This window comes from Caretta caretta, chromosome 6, assembly GCF_965140235.1.
Source record: "Caretta caretta isolate rCarCar2 chromosome 6, rCarCar1.hap1, whole genome shotgun sequence".
In the NCBI taxonomy this organism is placed as follows: domain Eukaryota; kingdom Metazoa; phylum Chordata; order Testudines; family Cheloniidae; genus Caretta; species Caretta caretta.
Genome location: NC_134211.1, coordinates 14,586,428 through 14,604,484, shown reverse-complemented (window position 1 = coordinate 14,604,484; position 18,057 = coordinate 14,586,428). Strand labels below are relative to the sequence as shown.

The 18,057-nt window shown below is 57.5% G+C and overlaps 2 protein-coding genes across 3 annotated transcripts; one reads left to right on the top strand and one right to left on the bottom strand.

Moving 5' to 3' along the window:
- The first annotated feature begins 5,034 nt into the window (after positions 1-5,034).
- On the top strand, positions 5,035-10,708 carry LOC125637727 (fascin). Its single transcript, XM_048852643.2, is given in 9 exon segments — positions 5,035-5,099; positions 5,101-5,176; positions 5,178-5,246; positions 5,248-5,533; positions 5,986-6,267; positions 8,121-8,239; positions 8,910-9,066; positions 9,690-9,863; positions 10,470-10,708. Coding segments are annotated over 9 exon segments (1,428 nt in total). The 3' UTR covers positions 10,670-10,708.
- Positions 10,709-11,085: 377 nt separating this feature from the next.
- On the bottom strand, positions 11,086-16,985 carry TMEM216 (transmembrane protein 216). 2 transcript variants are annotated; one of them, XM_048852641.2, is made up of 6 exons: positions 16,881-16,898; positions 15,417-15,765; positions 14,317-14,418; positions 13,719-13,811; positions 12,372-12,573; positions 11,086-11,799 (listed from the first exon to the last, which is right to left on the bottom strand). In XM_048852641.2, the coding sequence occupies exons 2-6, from the start codon at positions 15,460-15,462 to the stop codon at positions 11,784-11,786; spliced, it is 459 nt and encodes a 152-aa protein (XP_048708598.1). In that variant the 5' UTR covers positions 15,463-15,765; positions 16,881-16,898; the 3' UTR covers positions 11,086-11,783. The 2 variants fall into 2 exon arrangements, with proteins under 2 accessions (XP_048708598.1, XP_048708596.1); XM_048852639.2 differs by lacking the exon at positions 15,417-15,765 and having other exon boundaries at positions 16,881-16,985.
- Positions 16,986-18,057: the final 1,072 nt, after the last annotated feature.

The following is an 18,057-nucleotide window of genomic DNA, read 5'->3' as shown; positions in this document are numbered from 1 at the left end:
GTGCCTGTGGGATGCTTTGAGATCCACTCTTCAAAAGGGACAGAGGCAAAGTTTTGCGTGCTTTCCAACAGACCGTGGTTCAGGCTGTACGTCAGTCCTTGCTATCCAAGAGGATCTGAAAGTCGTGGTGCTTTGGGGTGGGTGGAAACCGCGCCATTCTGGGTAGGCCTAAGTTAAGGTTAAAATAATCAGAAGTAGGAAAGTCAGAGGTTTAGAATGAAACCCTAAATGCTCGAGTCTGGAAATAACGCAAACTGTCCCCTTCACCTTCCGTTACCCTCCCCTGGCCACCTACCCACTGTTAGCTGTCTTCTCTGTTGAGTGCTCGCATTACAGTAGTACAGACTTCTGTTGATGGTCTAGCCCTCTGTATCAAGGGATGGTGGCCTGTATGTCCATGATGAATGTAGGGAAAGTTGGCGGTGGCTTGGATCTGGATTGTTGGGGCGCCTTGGGTCTTTTTAGGAGGGTGACTGGGGCAGAGCTCTTTGTGGTGGATGACGACAGGATATTGGATAGATCATGTGTAGGGTAATGGGGGTAATGTCTCATACTGCCAGCATGGGGGTTGGCAGTGTAGTGGCTGTTTTCTGCAGCGTGGTGATGGTCTGTGGTCCATAGTTGAGAAGTAGATAGTGGTTGGGGACACTGTTAAGGTTGGTGACTGTACTTTATAGAATTCCCAGAACAGCTGGGTTTTGTTTCTTTGGACTAAAATCGTGCTATTCAAACCTTTTAAACATATCTCCATGTTCTTTGGCTTTCAAGTGCTTAATGATTTCATTGCCAGAGGTCAGCTGCATGGTTCCTTTACAAACTTACTGGGTTGTTTTGGTTTTTTTTTTGGTTGGGAAATTAAGTTTTTGGCAACGGCTTTTTATAATGTATGGAACTTTCTGTAGATGGAGTTGCAGCTGATGGGAGCAGAGCCCCCCTCCCCCCCCCCGGGCTGTGACTGCTGTGGAGTTCATAGGCGCAGCCTGCGCCATTCGAAACCGCATACAGGTTCCTACATCTCTGCCATGCCTGGTCCTAGTCAAAATCCTCCTCTCCTGACTGCTGCTCAGGGCCTTTGGCAAGGGCTGGAACTCTGCTGTTACAATGGGTGCAAGAGACCTCATCAAATTTAGAAGGGCCATGCAAAATACCAGGTAACCTAAAAACCCTTTTGAGGCTCCCCGAAACTCTTCTCCCTCAAGAACGTCTCTTCTGATCCCTCCCTGAGGCAGCTCTCTGGCAAAAGCAGCTAACATGAGCTGTGGGGTGGACTGGAGGAGTGTTGGTGGAGCTGGAGGTAGCTCTCAAGCGAGGTATGGCAGCAGGCTAGTTGTAGACTTCCCTATGGAGAGGACCACGCAGAGGTGAGATCTGCAGAACAATCTCCCAGGGGAAGTGGGGGAAACCCCAGCCCTGAAGACACCTAAAACTAGACTAAGGACAAATTCCTAGATGACATCTTGTTGGGACCAATCCTGATGGACTAAGTGGGACCTGATTGGCCCCTTCCAAGTTGCATTTCTGGGGTGGTTCCTTGTAAAAGGAAGATGCTTGGCAAATACAGGCTTCTGGCAGTCCTGCACAAGGGGTTGGGACTTGGTGTCAGTTATGAACTGGTTCTTGGTTAGTTAAGCACCGTGTTGTGGTGTGCGTATGTGTGGGGAGGGAGGGAGACCCAAGCTAGAGGGGAAGGAGAGAGTGGAGCACATCCAGTTAGGCTGGTGGTGATGGCCTGGGGATTACAGGTCAGGCTTGATGATCTGGTGGCCCCTTCTGGCCTTGAACTCTGACTCAATGACTCTATTGGTGGGGGTGGTCCCCTTCCCCATGCTGAAGGAGCTGTGGCCCTCAGCAGGATTTGGGGGAGGAAGATGCAAGGTGGGAAGTATATGCTATGACAGGAGTCAGGTCCCCTGCCTAGCTGTGATTTTGCACCTACATTGACCAGCTACATATGAAGTCCACTGAGAGCCCCCTAGAGTGATAGGTAGAAACTGAATGTGAATCCTCTGCCACCCTGCTGAGAAAAAGTGGCACCCAGTAGCGTGCTGGGCCGGGTCCCAGGGTACAATACCTTCTTTGAGTTTGGACTAATAACTGAGGTCCTGCGAAGCTGAGGGACATTCAGGTCACATGTGAAATGGGTCCCACCAGGGATGACAAGGGCTGGCTGGTGGCTCCTGCAGAGAAACAGCCTGCCTGCCTCCTAGAGGCATCCTGCTGGCAGCGATTAAGAAAGCAGCCCTGCATGGTCCCAATCTTGCAAGCTGCTGCCCTTTCAGGCTACTCTTTTCCAGGTATGGCTCAAATGCTAGCAACCGTCAGACTGTATCCACTAACCCTGCACCCTTCAGCCCAGGTGTGGTAGCACGGAGCTTTAGGCCATGGTCAGGAGTCTGTACTCACACTGCTCAGTCTGCTGCCTTTCACCCTGGTGAGTAAAGTCCTGCCTACGAGCGCAGGCCAGAATGGCTGGGGCAGCCCTGAACTGACTCTGGTCATTCTGGTTTCAGAGTAGCAGCCATGTTAGTCTGTATCCGCAAAAAGAAAAGGAGGACTTGTGGCACCTTAGAGACTAAGAAATTTATTTGAGCATAAGCTTTTGTGAGCTACAGCTCACTTCATTCTGGGGATTGCAGGGGGCTGAGCAGCTGCAGCTGGTACCTTAAGGCCCTCATAAAGTCTTGCAAGGCTCAATCTTGTCCTCTTCCAGCACTTCTGTGGGGCCATGAGATGCCGCGGCTCTGATGTCAGCTATTGGCCCCCCAGCTTTCCATCCCCCCAGTAATCGTGGTTGTCACAGAGATGCTCTGGAGCCTGCTGGAAGAGGGGAGCTGGCTGAGATGCTCTCCTTGGGGTGGCATGTGCACTCTCATTCTCAATGGCTTCACTGCCTCCTGTTCTGTCCTGCTGGGGCAGGGTGTCCTTACCTGCCACCAACTTGGCTTAGCAGTGCTTGGGGTTGGAGTCGAAGACTGCAGCTGGAGGGCCGGGGAGGGGGTGAGGTTCTGCTCCTAATGCAGGGTGGGGGTTGGGCTGTGGTCCCTGTGAGGGCTGGGGCCAAAGCCCTTACCAGCAAGTGTAACATCCCCAAAGGTTGTAGGGATGGAGCACTGGTATGGCCCCTCCATTGTGGATGCTGCTCCGTTAGTGACATGTCCAAGTTGGGGGTGGAGCCATGGGAGCTGGGGGGCGGGGCTCAGAATGTGGGGGTGGAGCCATGGTGTGGGTGGGGCTGTGGAGTGGGCGGGGCTAGTGCTGTGGGGTGGGGCCTGTGCAATGACTGCCCAGTTGCCTGGTGTCCATTGTTGTGGGCGTGTCTGAGCACAATCAGCACCATAAAGTGGCCCAGGTGGGAGGAGTGGGAGAGATCAGAGCCCCATGGCTGACTCCACTCTACCCCCCTCACTGCCCTGTGGCCTTATCAATGCTGCCAACCGGTACCTGAGCGCCGAACCCTTCCGCTTCCAGGTGGTGGCCACAGGCTCGGTGCTGCGGCTCCGCCAGGTCTGGGTGCTGCGCTTCATGCCCTCACAGGGAGCCGGGGCTGCCGGGCAGGCCGAGGAGAGCGGGCAGAGGGTGCATCTGCTCAGCTCCCTGCAGCGCTTCCTGGCAGCCGATCCCAACGGCAAAGTCACCTGTGACCAGGAGACCCCGGGCCCGGGTGCCCTCTTCCTGCTGCGGCAGTACCCAGATGGCAAGGTGTGCAAACTCCACACACACACACCCCCGAACTCCCCATTGCCCCCCACCCCAGGCACCAGCTCCATTGAGCCTGGGCCTCCCTCCTGCTGCAGCAGCACCTGGAGGGCAAGGTGTGAGCCCCCAACTGCTCCCGCACCTTGCAGCCCATCTCAAGGTAGAGCCTGCAGCTCCCTGCCCTCCCTATGGGCAATCCCCCAGCACACCACCTAGGGGGACCTGACAGCTGTGGGAGGAGCAAAGCTGGGTGGGGCTCAGCTGGCAAATATCATCCAAGCCAAGGGGCTCCCCGTGGCTCAGTGGGGGTCCTTGCACTGAGCCGGGACATGAGGGAGTGCAGATGAGCTCGGGTGCCATGTCAAGTCAGAATTCGCTCTCCCACCAAGCAATCTCTGTGCTCTGGCCAAGGCCTTAGGGGCACCACACTATATTGGAGAGTGGCCATGGCCTCAGCCCACCAGTAGTGGGTCTCTACAACACAGGAGGGGTGGGGTCATCCCAGTCCCCCCACCATTAGTGAGTTGGGAAGGAAGTTTGTCCTGTGCCTGCTCAGATCCTCTACCCTGCAGCCACCAGGGGGCCACACATCCCCCAAGAAATCCCCCCTTTCCGGGGGCAGAGTTGCTATGTCCCTATAGCGCAAATCCCTGGTTGGAGGTGACCGGGTGCTCCCTGGGGGCCGGTCGGCTCGGGGCCTGCTCTTAGGGTGCTGGTCCCACTGTAAGCTCCGGGGAGGGGGAGGAACTTTTTGCCTCCAGGCCAGTGGCTGGAGTCTGGCTGGGGTTGGTAGTGACCAAAAGCCTTCCCCCGGGCTGGCTGCTGAGGGGTCTGGGGCAGATAAGGGGTACGCATCTCAACCTGGTGGCCCAGTGGGGCAGGCGCCCATGTCTCAGATGCCGTGGCTGGGAGCCTCGGAACAAGCCACGAGGCTGGCGGGGGGGGGGAGCTCCTGAGCTGGGACTGACTGAGTCGCTTTGGATGTGGGCTGAAGCAGAGCCAGGGACAATGATGGCTCAGGGGTCCTGGGGTCAAGAAGGTCCTGCCCATGGGTCGGGCGGAGCCAGGGGCTGAAGAGCAGGCAGACGACGAGCCGTCAAAGCTCACATGTCAGCACCGACAGAGGGACCCAGCTAGGGGCGCTGCTGTGCTCTACGGCCCAGACATCCTCTCCTCAGACATAGGGGCCCTGCGGATTTCCCACCTTCACTTTACCAAGGAAATGGGGGATCCCACAGCTCTCTGGTCCCACTGCAGCCCAGGTGGGAGAGGTCTACGTACCCCTCTCCTGGGCCCTCTTCCAGCTGGCCCAGCCCCTCTGGCTCCTGAGCGTGGCTCATGTGGCAATGCTGGCTTCTCTCCTCCCTGTGCCGACACACCCAGGTTTTCCTCTGGCTCCTGCCAGGCTCCCACATGCACACCGGGGCCCTGGATTGCTGTGCTGGGGGCTGCACAGCAGGAGCCAGCTCTGCCCCCTGAGGCATGCTGGCACCGGCCCCTCCTTGCTTGGGCGTGTGCCCTGCCCACAGGGAAGAGCCGCCTGTGCCCGCCCCCACCCTGGCACTGACTGGCTGCCCCTCCCGGCAGGTGTCCCTGCAGTGTGAGCTCTCCCAGCGCTACCTGGGTGGGGCCGAGGCCAACGTCACCTGCTTTGCCCAGACGGTGAGTGAGGGCGAGAAGTGGAGCCTGCATCTGGCCCAGCACCCCAACGGGCACATGCTGAACCTCGGCAAGCAGCGCTACATGCGCTGTGACCAGCAGACCGGGCACATGCGCTGCGACCGTGATCTGCCCTGGGGGCCCGAGGCCGTCATCACCCTCCACTTCGACCTCAAAGGTGGGCAGCCCCTCCTTGCTGCCTCAGGGGCGCTCTGCCCTGCTGGGATGGGGGAGCTGAGGGGAGGTACTGGAGAGTAAAGGGGATAGGGAGCAGGTGGGGGGGGGGGAGGTGTTGGGTGTGGGGTGGGTGCCATGTGGGAGCAGATCACAGAGGAGGGGGAAGATGTGAGCCGGGGAGTGGGGCATTGGACGCTGGGGTGGGTGGGTAAGGATCTGAGGGTGCAAGGAAGGATGTGGGAAGCCAGGGTACTGGAGTGGGATGGGGAATGTAGGTGTGGATGAGGTGGGGTGCATGCTGGTCTGTTGCATGTGCCCCACAGCATCATTGGGATTGCCAGTGGCTCAGATACCATACAGCTGGGAGACCTGTTAGCCCAGCGGCACTGGGCCGTGGTGCCCCAGTGCCGGGGTGACTCTTTCTCTAATGTTGCCTTCCTGCCCTGTCTCTAGAGAGGAAGTATGGGCTGTGGAGCGGGGCTGGGAGCCTGCTGGCTGCCGACGGCTCACTACAGGCCGAGCTGTCCCCTCAAACACTTTACTCCCTGGAGCTGCGGGGTGGCCTGCTGGCCCTGCGGGACGCAGATGGCAGGTACCTGACCGGGAGGGAGAACACCGTCAAGACCTTCAAGACGGACAAGCCAGGGCGCGACGAGTTCTTTGCTCTGGAGCCCAGCGCTGCACAGGTCTCGCTGCGCACCTTCACCGGGGGCCACTTTGTCTGCTGCAGGCCGGGTGAGTGGGGCAGGATGGGGAACCCAGTGCTGCACCCAGATGGCACCACCTGCCCTGCTGCTATTGCCACTCCAGACCCGCCCCCCCTCTGGGCTGCTCTCCGGACGGGCAGCACATGCTGCAGCAGGAGAGGACCTGGCAGCCAGGCTCCATGTACTCTGGGGCATGCGGCACATAGAAAGCCTAGTAGTTGCAGCACTGGACTGGGACTAGATCTGGGTTCATTTCCTGGCTCCCTGTGGGACCTAGCTCAAGTCACTGCGTCTCTCTAGGCCTTTGTTCCCTATTTGCAAAATGGAGATAATGTTCCTTCCTTTGTCCTCCGTTTGTGTAGTGAAACAGTCAGATCTGCAGGGCAGGGACTGTCACTGTGTCTGTACAGCCCCTAGCACAATGGGGCCTGATCTTGGTTCAGGCCCCTATTGTTATCTGTTGTCAAGGTTCGTTCCCCACTCTGAACTCCAGCGTACAGATGTGGGGACCTGCATGAAAAAACCCCTAAGCTTATTTTTACCAGCTTAGATTAAAACTTCCCCAAGGTACAAACTATTTTGCCTTTTGTCCCTGGACCTTATTGCTGCCACCACCAAGCGTCTAACAAAAATAACAGGGAAAGTGCCCACTTGGAAACGTCTTTCCCCCAAAATCCCCCCAAGCCCTACACCCCCTTTCCTGGGGAAAGCTTGATAAAAATCCTCACCAATTTGCATAGGTGAACACAGACCCAAACCTTTGGATCTTAAGAACAATGAAAAAGCAATCAGGTTCTTAAAAGAAGAATTTTAATTAAAGAAAAAGTAAAAGAATCACCTCTGTAAAATCAGGATGGTAAATACCTTACAGGATAATCAGATTCAAAACATAGAGAATTCCTCTAGGCTAAACCTTAAGTTACAAAAAGACACAAAAACAGGAATATACATTCCATTCAGCACAGCTTATTTTATCAGCCATTTAAACAAAACAGAATCTAACGCATATCTAACTAGATTGCTTATTGTCCCTTTACAGGAGTTCTGACCTGCATTCCTGCTCTGGTCCCAGCAAAAGACAACACAGACAGAGAGAACCCTTTCTCCACCCCCCACCCCCCCCAGCTTTGAAAATATCTTGTCTCCTCATTGTTCATTTTGGTCAGGTGCCAGCGAGGTTATCTTAGCTTCTTAACCCTTTACAGGTGAAAGGGTTTTTCCTCTGGCCAGGAGGGATTTAAAGGTGTTTACCCTTCCCTTCATATTTATGAAATTGGTTCAGGCCCCTATTGTTATCTGTTTTACACTACGGAGTGATCTGAATTCTGCAGCTAAATCCGGTGGTCTCTGACAAAGATGCAAGTCATTTGCAATATTGTACCCAGTGAATACAGAAATCTGCATTGTGTTGTTTCTTTTGTGTAAAGCATTGTACACCGGGCTGCCCCCACATGTTGAACACGGGCCCATGGGGTTTGGCATTAACAGATAGTCAGTAAGTTTTGTGGTTAACAGTCCGTCTAGCTGTCGAATATGCTGGCACCTCCTTTCCTAGCTGTTGTTTCAGGCTGTCTGCCTGTAGCCTCAGGCAGGTGTCCCTTTGTTAATTACCCTCCATTCATATTTTAAAGGGGGCTCTGCATTATGTGGGCAGCCACAGCGTGCCAGTTAGCCCTTGGGATCTCTTCACAGAGCCAACATATCCCCATGTGCTGTGGTGGATGGAAGTTGCCGTGACTGGAGTAGGTCCGGCTGCAGCCAGCAGAGGGCAGCAGCGATACACATACTAGCCCTTCTGGGCCATGGGGGAGGGCGTTATTGACTCTCCGGGCTGGCACCATGCTGCCCGTCCTGTTACCATGCATCTCTTGCTGCCCACAGGGGCTGACATCTATGCCAACGCCATGTCCGTTGGCAACACGGAGATTTTCCAGCTGCTGCTGAATGATGTCACCAAGCAGGCCTGCTTTCGCAGCTCCTCTGGCACCTACCTTGCCGTGGTGAGTGTGGCCGGAGCCAGGGGATTGGCACAGATCCCCCAATGGGGGGAGATCGACAGAACCACCGACTTTGTCCTGCAGCGCGTTGCCTGCCACGGTGCAGCTCTGCGATCCACCAGCAGGGGTGAACACATCCCTGGGACTGAGGGATGTAGGCAACTGCCAACACAGGGCAGGCTGGCCCTGGCTCTCCCCTGCCCTGCTATCCAATCCCAGCTGCTAGAGTGTGCCCCATTCCAGGAGTGGCCAATTGAGAGGGTGCCAGCAGGTTAGGGGTTAAACCCCCTTCCTTAGGGGTCTGGGCAGGAGGGCTTTGAATCTTGGTCCCTCTGTCCCTCCTCTGCCCAGCCCTGTGCCCAGCTGGTGCCCTCCTTAGCCCTGCCCCAGAGCTATGTTTGCCCCTCTCCTAGCGGGGCGTCAGGTGGTGACAGGGGAACATGGCTCCAGGGTAGGGTGACAGACAGCAAATATGAAAAATCAGGACGGGGTGGGGGGTAATAGGAGCCTATATAAGAAAAAGACCCAAAAATCAGGACATCTGGTCACCCTACTCCAAGGACTGGGCCTGTGGCCAGACTCCCGCTGGGAGCTGGAGCAGCACCTGATCCCCCCAAAGGGGGAGCGTGAGAGCTGAGCACCCGCCCTGCCCCGTAATGCTGCCTCCTTGCAGGGCCCCAATGACTCTGTGGTGAGCACCAGCACCCACGACAAGGGGGTCTGGTTCTCACTCCAGTACCGGGAGCAGAGGGTGACGCTGCGAATGGCTGACGGCAGACAAGTGGCCACCAGGCCCAACGGGCAGCTGCTGCTGGTGCCCGAGGCAGCAGGTAGGGGCAGGGTGCAGCCGATACCCCTAATCAGGGAGGGGGGTTGGCAATGCGATAGAGGCCCTTTCTCCTCACTGCCCCACGCTTCCCATCCAGCCCCGCGGCGGTGCTGATAAATCCCTCCCATGCAGTGGCTGTTCTGGGACTCACGTGACATGAGGCCAGGGTATCTCAGTGCCAGTGATCTGGGGAGGTGGAAACTGGGCTAACTGCCCCCCTTGGCTGCAGCCAGGGTTCGCCCTGGCCTTGGAGCAGGGTCCTGGAGCAGGGTCCAAGCCTGCCCTGCAAGGAGAGTGTTCATTTCCAGGGCTTGCTCTCCAGCAGCAATGGTGATTTTGGGTGCACAGAAGCTTTGGTTTCTCCACTCGATCCCTGCCCTGGAGGGGTGGGACAGAAGGAGGGTCCAGGGCCCTACTCTGAAGCGTCACCTACCCCCATTCCCCCTATCCCCCCCCATATACCAAAGGGATGGTTCTCAGCAGCAGCCCCTCCTGACCTGACTTGACTGAGCTTTGGCCCTTTCTGCCTCCGCACAGCACCTCTGCAGGGCCGGTAGCCTCCATCCCGAGCCCCATGTGGGGCCAGCTGGAGCTAACGCTGCCTGCTGGGATCTGTGCCCTCAGGCAAGAAGGAGGAGTTCCTGCTGCTTCTGGTGAACCGGCCCCTGCTGATCCTGCAGAGCGAGGCTGGCTTCGTGGGGCTGTTCCCCGGGACGCAGCGCCTGGACGGGAACCGGCCAGCCTACGACGCCAGCACCCTGACGCTCAGCGAGGACGGCTTCTGCCACTTCAGAGTCGGTGCGGCATGGGGTTCCTGCCAGGGGCTTGGGCATGGAGACGCCAGGAGGCTGGGGATACAATGGGCTGGGGAGTACTAGGCATGGGGGGGTACCAGGGTATCCATGCCAGGGGCTGGACTGTGGGGGTGCAGGGTGATGAGGATGTGCAGGCACTGGGGTATCCCTGGGGATGGGGGTGCTAGGGGATCCCCACTGGAGGTGGGAGAAGGGGCCCCTGGCCACGTCTTAGGAAGTGGGGTTGCCCAGGGTACCCCTGCCCAGGCTGGAAATGCCCTCCTCTGTCACTGGGGACACAGTCAATGAACTGCTGAAGGCCCCCAGCTCCTCCCCTTCCCATCTGGTGCAGTAGCCAGCACTCCAAGGAAAGGGGGAAGCGCCGCCTGCCTCTCCCATAATCCTTCGAGGAGCAAAGTCCACGCTGGCCCCAGCTAGTGTCCGCTCTGCAGCAAGGTTCTGGTGTGCATCTCCTGGAGTGATTCCACACGTAACATCCTGCGGAAGCCTCCCTAGGTTAACATGAACCCAAGTGTGCCTTTCACGGTGGCTGCCCCCTCCGCCATGATCCTCATGTCACCTGGCCCTAACTGCCCCCTTTGGCCTGCAGCCAACAAGTACTGGAGCCTGGACAAGGACGGGCTGGTCATGGCGAGTGAAGACCACCCCAGCAACTTCTCCCTCCAGTTCGTCTCCTCCAGCTGCCTCGTGCTCAAGGCTCCCAACAAGAAGTACCTGGTGGTGGAGGCGGGGGGCCGCCTGTGGGCAGGGGCCTCAGACGCAGCCTCTGCCACACCCTTCCGCTACTGAGGGTTGCTAGCCCCTGAAATAAACTTCTCTTCCACTGTCTCAGCCGTTGCCAGCCTATTGCTGGGACCCCTCCCCTCTTGCTGCCACCCAGTCATTGCCCATCTCTCCTCACTATCAGTATCCCTCCTGCTAACTGGAGAGTGGGTCCGGGCTGGGGCAAACAGTGCAGGCTGGCATGGGCCTGGCCTGCCACCTGGAGCCGGCTGTTGGGAGGAGATGTGGCCCATGGGGAGGGAGGCGAGTTAATGGGTCTTCTCCAAGCCAGAGCAGTGCTATGTGGAGCAGAGAGCATTCATGTGCTCTGAAGTGGGAGCAGGTGGCTGTTGCTGCCCTCTAGTGGACCAGGGAGGGAGGTGCCTTCTTGCTGCCCTCTGGGGGAAGCCCTGCTCTAATGAAAAGGCTCCAGGCAGCAGCAGTAGCAGAAAAATAAATATTTATTGGAAAATAGTATTGATTCGGAGGGTGCGAGAGGAGGGGAAAAAGTGCCACGAGTCACTGCTACAGCAAACAACACTGAATCTGGGGGAGTGGGCGCAAACACCTCCCCATCAGTCACTGCACACATGCGATAGACAGGAGCTTATTAATACTTACGGGGGGCCCTGGGCGTCTGCCCCTCCGCCCCCATGCTGAAATGGGAGGACACAGCAGGTGCAGGCATGATCCCTCGGGGTGTGGTCTGGGCCAGGGGCCACCTGGCCTTGTGTGCGTGGGCTCGAACAAACTCTAAGCCCTGGCTGTAGGGGCCAGAATGGGATCCATGACAGCTCCCAGCAGCCTCTTCCCCCCCTTTCGCCCCCAATGCCTGGCAGGTGGGGGAGGGCGGTGCCTGCAGCGGGTGAGTGATGCCTGGGCACATGGAATGGCTGCTTCATGAGGCGCCAGGTCTAGGATGCGAGTTACAGTCTCTCTCCAAGTCACTGGGCACACCAGCGGTGGCTTCCTGCCCAGGAGGGGCTGATATGGAATGAGGCTGTGGCTGGGTCTAGCTCTGCTCCAAGGGGCTGGGACGCTGCCATCAGACCAGCTGTGGAGGGAGGGAATGCGTGGCCTCGGTCCCAGGCACTGGGGCAATGCGTAGCCTTGTCTGGCCCAGAACAACCTGGATGGAGCCTTAGTACGAATCCACCCTAGAGGGAGATAAACAGGAGAGAGCCTGGCCGTCGATAGCAGCTTCTCCAACCCCACCCTGCACAGGGCTCTGGCTGGGGGGAGCTTCCCTCACATCCCTGGGCAACCCTGTCACCCCAACTGCTTCCCCACCCTCCCGTGAATCTGTCCTCGTAGTGGGGAGAGGCAGCCAATCAGAGGAGAGGAGTGCAGATGAGGAAACCGAGGCAGGGCAGTCAGGAATGGCACCCAGGAGTCCTGATCCCCAGGCATGTGCATGAGCCGCTTGCCCAGCCTTTCCTGTTTGTATCATCAGCGTTTTCTCTCCCCACTTTCCCTCCCTCACCCTGTCTCCACCACAGCCTCCCTCTTTGCCCATTACCTAGTTATTCCCTCATTTCCACTAGCCCAGAAATGGTCCAGTCTCCCCCTGTCCCAGTGCTTTTTCACCCCTTGGATCCTGTCTCCCTCCCCATCCCAGCTCCTCCCCTGCCCCGTGTTACCCCTCCAGACCCTGCCCACACCTGCTCAGTCTCCCACTGCCTCCCAGTGCTGCTGCTTCTCAGGGCAGGAAGGGGTGGGGGTTGGGTACCTGGAGAAGGAGGCCAGGGTGAGGATGCCCAGGAGCAGCTCGACGGCGTAGAAGAGCAGCAGGATGGCATTGAGAATGGCCTCCAGCCGCAGGGCGTAGGTCTGCAGCAGCAGGTAATAGGCCGCCATCACTGCCGCTGGGAATGTCAAGGCCAGGCTGATGGAGAGCGGCACCTTCCGCTGGCACAGGTTCCCCTTGGAGCCTGCCACGTGGCACAGTTAGTAAGGCAACTGATCCCTACCCTGCAGCCAGTCACGCACGCAGCTTCCTGGAGGGGCACGACTGTGGGGACAGATTGCTGGGGGATTGGGATATGGAGCCTATCCCCTCTAGGACACAGGCTCCAATCCAGCTCAAGGGCAGGGAATGGGACTGTGACGAAGTGGGACTGTTCTTAATGTTTCCTCTGAATAGTGTGGGGGTGCCTCAGTTTCCCCTAGGCAGTTCTTAAGTATCTAGGGGGTGGAGTAAGGGTGTATGATCATTGCAGAGCCCTAGAGGGCATGTGTGTGCAGGAGTCTGGACACAGAGAATGGCCAACACCCTGTTTCCTGGCAACTGATGGCCTGGGCCCTTCCCCCCTGCAAGGTGAGAGCTGAAGGGTTGGAGAACAAAGGAATCAGGTGACCACCTGGCCTGGGGAAAGGAACAAAGCCCAGAGGAGGGGGGGCTGGAGGGAGTTTTCAGTTTGGGGCTGGCTGGGACATGGAGTGAAGTGCAGACGTGGTTGTCTGGCTCACTGCCCCCCAAAATGGACCCAGCTGAGGGGTCCCGTTCTCTGCACCTGCAAGCTCTGTTTTAGACCATGTTCCTGTCGTCTAATAAACCTTCTGTTTTACTGGCTGGCTGAGAGTCACGTCTGACTGCGAAGTTGGGGTGCAGGACCCTCTGGCTTCCCCAGGAGCCCCGCCTGAGCGGACTCGCTGGGGGGAAGCGCACGGAGGGGCAGAGGATGCTGAATGCTCCGAGGTCAGACCCAGGAAGGTGGAAGCTGGGTGAGCTGTGTGTCCTGAAGACAGGCTGCTCACAGAAAGGCGACTGCCCCAGAGTCCTGACTGGCTTCATGGGGAGCAGTTCCAGAGCATCGCTCAGGGACTCCGTGACAGGGACATGGAGCCTTTCCTCTCTAGGGCTCTGGCTCCAATCTGGCCCCGGTCCAGGGACCTGGATGGCTCAGGCAAAGAGCTCTTCAGCTCAAGGCACTGATCCATCTCCAAGCTGAGTGAGCAAAAGTCAGTCATGTGCTGGCTGCTTGGCAGCCCAGTGAAATCAGGCACCAGTCCAGCCCTCTCAGAGGTGTTTGCCTGCAAGGGGCTGCTTGCCCTGTTGTTCATCTTAGGCACTCACCAAAAAATATCCGAGTGACTTCAATGCCGAGGTAGAGGAAGAGCATGACAAGATCCAGGGCCAGGTTGGCAGAGGGGTATGGTAATAGCAGCCCTGTGAACACAAGTCACCTGTTTCAGGAGGAGTGCAAGGCCCCCAAACCCTCTTTCTGGCATGTCACTGTCCCTCACCCAGGACAGGCTCCTAAGGAAGAGGAGATGGCCGTGAACAGCTAGTGGTTCTCAGCCTGAAGGCCTTCCTCCAGGGACGGCAAGTCTGGTGGAGAGCCCCAGAGAGGTGCCAGCAGGACCACAGAAATGCAGTGCAGAGAGAGGCTCATCTAACAGGTCCTGGCCTTTGCTCAGCATCAGAGCCAAATGCTAATGGCTTCCTCTTACTCCTCCTCCCACCAGACGCAGCCCTGCAACGGGCTGGGAGTGGCTGAAACGCATGCATGGGCTGAGAGGCATGAGGGTCTTGGGTAGAATAAGTCAGCTGGCACTCCACTGGACTTGTCCTGCCTGCCTTGCCCTCAGTCAAGTGCCACTTGATGGCACAGCACAGCGGGCAGCCCTAGTGATCTGAAATGGAGGCTGGAATGGCAGCGGAGGGAACTCACCTTTATAGATGAATATGAAGATCTCCAGGAGGAAGTAAGTGGCATAATACCATCCATTGAGGAAGAGCAGGATTTCCAGGGGTGTAGAGGAGAGCTGGCGGCCTAGGGGATGGGCAGATGAACAGCATGAATGGGCGAGGTGCTGCTCCCCATGCAGGCCTGCCGCCCTCATTCTTCCCCACAAAGGGGGCAGAGGAAGCCAGAAGGGCCTGAGCTGCATTAACCCCTAACTCCCCATGGGAGCCCCGTCCTCGTAGGATGAGGGATTGTCTGTCTCTCTGAGATAGGATGAACACAAGGGACTGACTCAGAGGATAGGTGGTCAAGGTACTGGCCTGGATCCCTTCCCAGCTCTGCAACAGGCTCCTTGCATGACCCTGGTCAAGCCACTAAGCACAGACTTACAAAGAGATGTAGGCACCTAAAGATGTAGACAGGTGCCCACCTGCCTCTTTAGGCACCTCAAAATCTGACCCCGAGTCTCTCTGGGCCTCAGTTTCCCATCTGTAAAATGAGGATAAGAATCCTTCCTTTCTCCCAGCTTTTGTCTAGTTTGTTTCACGGGGACAGGGGCTGGTTCTCGCAATGCATTAGTGCAGCACAATGGAGCCCTGGTCTCAGCTGGGGCTGTTGGGTGCTATTGTGATTTCATAGCGTCTAAGGCCAGAAAGGATCACTGAGTCTGACCTCCTGTATAGCACAGGTTGCCAAGTTACCCCAGAGGCTGGGTGAGCTGCCACTTGGAGCTGACCTCACTTCTGGCATGAGTCCAGTAACGTGTTTGACTAAAGCATCTTCCAGAGAGGTGATGTGAATCCCCCTTTTCCCTGGGTCATTTTTGCCCGTGGTCTGTCCCCTCACTGTTGGGAACATGGGCCTACTGTCTAATTTTAATTTGTCCAGCTTCAGCTTCCAGCCGTTGGTTCGTGGTCAGCTCTTCTCTGCTAGAAGCAGGCAGTGTGGGTCTCTAAGCCTCTCCACTTTCTGTCTGCAGGCAGGAGCTTTCCCCACTATATTTTGGTTTTTCTCCCTCTGCTTGGAGCCACTCTTGGCAGGAAGAGGATTTCTGAGAACAGGACAGTGGTATTTAAAAAGAAAACCTGGCAGGGCAGCAGGTCCAGCTAAGATCAAAGAGCTCCTGCACATGCCCAGCTGCACAGTAGGGTGCCACCTGCCCCACTTTACAGCTGGGTGTCAGGCAGCAAGGAGTGAAATTCAGCAGCAGGAGCTGGTTTTGCAGACTCTCCAAGCCGGCTGTTCCTAGTTGCTTGGTACTTCAGGCCAAAGTGAAACACTGACTCCAACAGCAGTGATGTGGCAGACAAGCTGTCAGCTGTGTGGGCTGGTCTTTCAGCAGCAGAACATGATGTTTTGGAAGTAACAAGCCAGAGACCCATGGCTGTTGTCTTCTGTTCTGACTGGGGTGAAATAAAGTTCCCAGGAATAGGTCTGTAAAGGGTGGATTCTCTGTGACTTTAAATATTTAAACCACAATTTGAGGACTTCAGTAACTCAGCCAGAGGTTAGGGGTCTATTTCAGGAGTGGGTGGGTGGGTGGGTGAGGTTCTGTGGCCTGCAATGTGCAGGGGGTCAGACTAGATCAGGGGTGGGGAAACTACGGGCCAGAGGCCATATGAGGCCCTTCAAATGTTTTAATCTGGCCCTCGAGCTTCCGCCAGGGAGCGGGGTGTGAAACTTGGCCCATCCTGGACTAGATGATCATGATGGTCCCTTCGGACCTTAAAGTCTATAAGATGACAGAACCCTGTAGTAAGCGGTGTTTTCAAGGTACCGATCGATTGTAATCAGGTTTGTGATGAGAATGGATCTTAGTGCCAAAGCTAACGCTGCCTGACTCCTGACTGTTTTCATCCCAGCCCCTGCTGGCTGTAGCTCTGTACTTTGCATTGAGGCTTCCAGGCCTGGGCTCTGAGGGCAAGCTGCTTTTCAGCACCCTTTGAGCCAGCTGGGGGCAGTGGATCTGGGTGGGGAGGTGCCCGGTGCTTTCCTGAGAGATAAAATCTGCTCATTTTGTTTTTAAGCCAGCTCCTGAAGGTCCAGGAGGGGGCGATTGGGCAGGGACACCCTCTCCATCACCACCTGGGGAGATAGGCTTGGAGGCAATCAGGGGGAAACAGGGCTGGGGGGGGGGGGCACAGTTCCGTCCATGGGGTGGGGGAAGGGGAGGCAGGTGGCCCCCCTGGGATGGAGTGGGGGAAGGGACGTGCCCCTCCCCCCCGTGGAGGGGAAAGTCAAGGACCCTTCCCGCGAGAACGGGGTCACGTGGCAGCCCCAGGGTGGTCAGGGAAGTGGGGGGTCACGTGGCACCACATGTAGAAGGTGGGGCAGGGGGACGTGCGCCCCTGAAGGTGGGGATAGGGAGGAGGTCACGTGTCTTTCCCGCAAGGATTAGGAGTCACGTGGCACAGCCCCCCCCCGGAATTGCCCCCCAGGGATGTTGCCGCCCCGTGCTCGGTGAAGGCTCCTGGGGAGGGTGTCCCACGCACTGGGCTGGAGGGGGGAGGAGGGAAATCCGGGATCCCCTCCCCCAGTCCCGCACTTACTTCTGGGCGCCATCTTCCATCTCCATGGAAACTGCCATCCAGCGCCATCGCTTCCGGGAACGCGGGAGGGGGAAGCGGAAGTGCGGGGCCAGAGCGGCTCGCGCCGCTCCATCCGGCTCAGCCCCGCGGCTCGATGGTGCGGGAGGACCCGCCGGGCCTGAGCAGCGAGGGCTACGTTGGGTGGCGGAGGCAGGTACCCCGGGCTGGGGCTCTGCGTAAAGCTCCAGCTCCCGGAGTCCCAACATCTCTGCTCGCCTTGCTCTCCAGCCAGCCCAGGGCCCCCCGAGCCGTGGGCGGCCCCCGGGGGGCCTGCAGGCTCAGACGCCCCCCCATTGATTATTGGCTTAACACCTGGGTTCGACGCCCGTCTCCTGTCTGCGCGGCTCGTTCCCTTTGCCCACCCGCAGCTGGCGACATTGCGATGCTCCCCCGGCCTCTTGCCTCCAGGAGCTGGGGGTTTATGGCGAGACTTGGCAACGCTGCCATTGGCTCCTCCTCCTGTCCAGGGGCTGATGGTTAATATTGGGGGCCTCATAGTCCCCAAACGACCCCTGGCACCGCTTCCCAATGATGCCCTGCACCTGCCTTCAGCACCCTGACCCACAGACCATACCGGTGATTTGGAGATATCCCTCCCCCTGCATTGGTGTAATCCCCATTGCTCACCAGTGACCCCCGCATTCCCTTCCCCTAAGCAGAATAGCTGGTTCACTGTCCGACCTCGTCGGCTCAGCAGTGCAGGCCTGCAGCCTGTCTGGAAAAAGGAAATACTGTGGTTCTGAATCATGGAATTTATTTCTGAGTAACTCCCGAGCTGTACTCCCTCAGCTCTGATCACCACCAGACACCATCCAGGTCCCCTCCTCTGGAGCAGGCAGCTTGGAAATAAACCAATTCTGAAAACACAGCTTACTGGCAAGCTGAAGGGTTTCTCCATTCAGCTGAGAACATTAGGCTAGCAAGTGCTTCATGTTCTCGCCCCTCCAAGATTGGGGTGGCATGGGAAACAAGGGCTGTGTTATGTGGGTCTATATGTAACTCTGCCTGCCCTATGTTATGGCACTATTCCCCATACAAACTTCTACCCTGGTCTTTACCAAGACTCTGCACCCTGCCCAGCCCTCCAACACAGGCTGATGGAGGAATTCAGCAGTTGCCTATTCAGTCCATGCAGTAA

What these genes read in the sequence shown, in the direction of transcription:
- TMEM216 (XM_048852641.2), bottom strand. Translation starts at nt 15,462, where the DNA reads ATGTGCAGGAGCTCTTTGATCTTAGCTGGACCTGCTGCCCTGCCAG. An exon ending in TGGACCTGCTGCCCTGCCAG is followed by an intron (nt 14,419 to 15,416) that starts GTTTTCTTTTTA and finishes CCCATCCCCTAG; the next exon opens with GCCGCCAGCTCTCCTCTACA. An exon ending in CTTCATATTCATCTATAAAG is followed by an intron (nt 13,812 to 14,316) that starts GTGAGTTCCCTC and finishes TTGTGTTCACAG; the next exon opens with GGCTGCTATTACCATACCCC.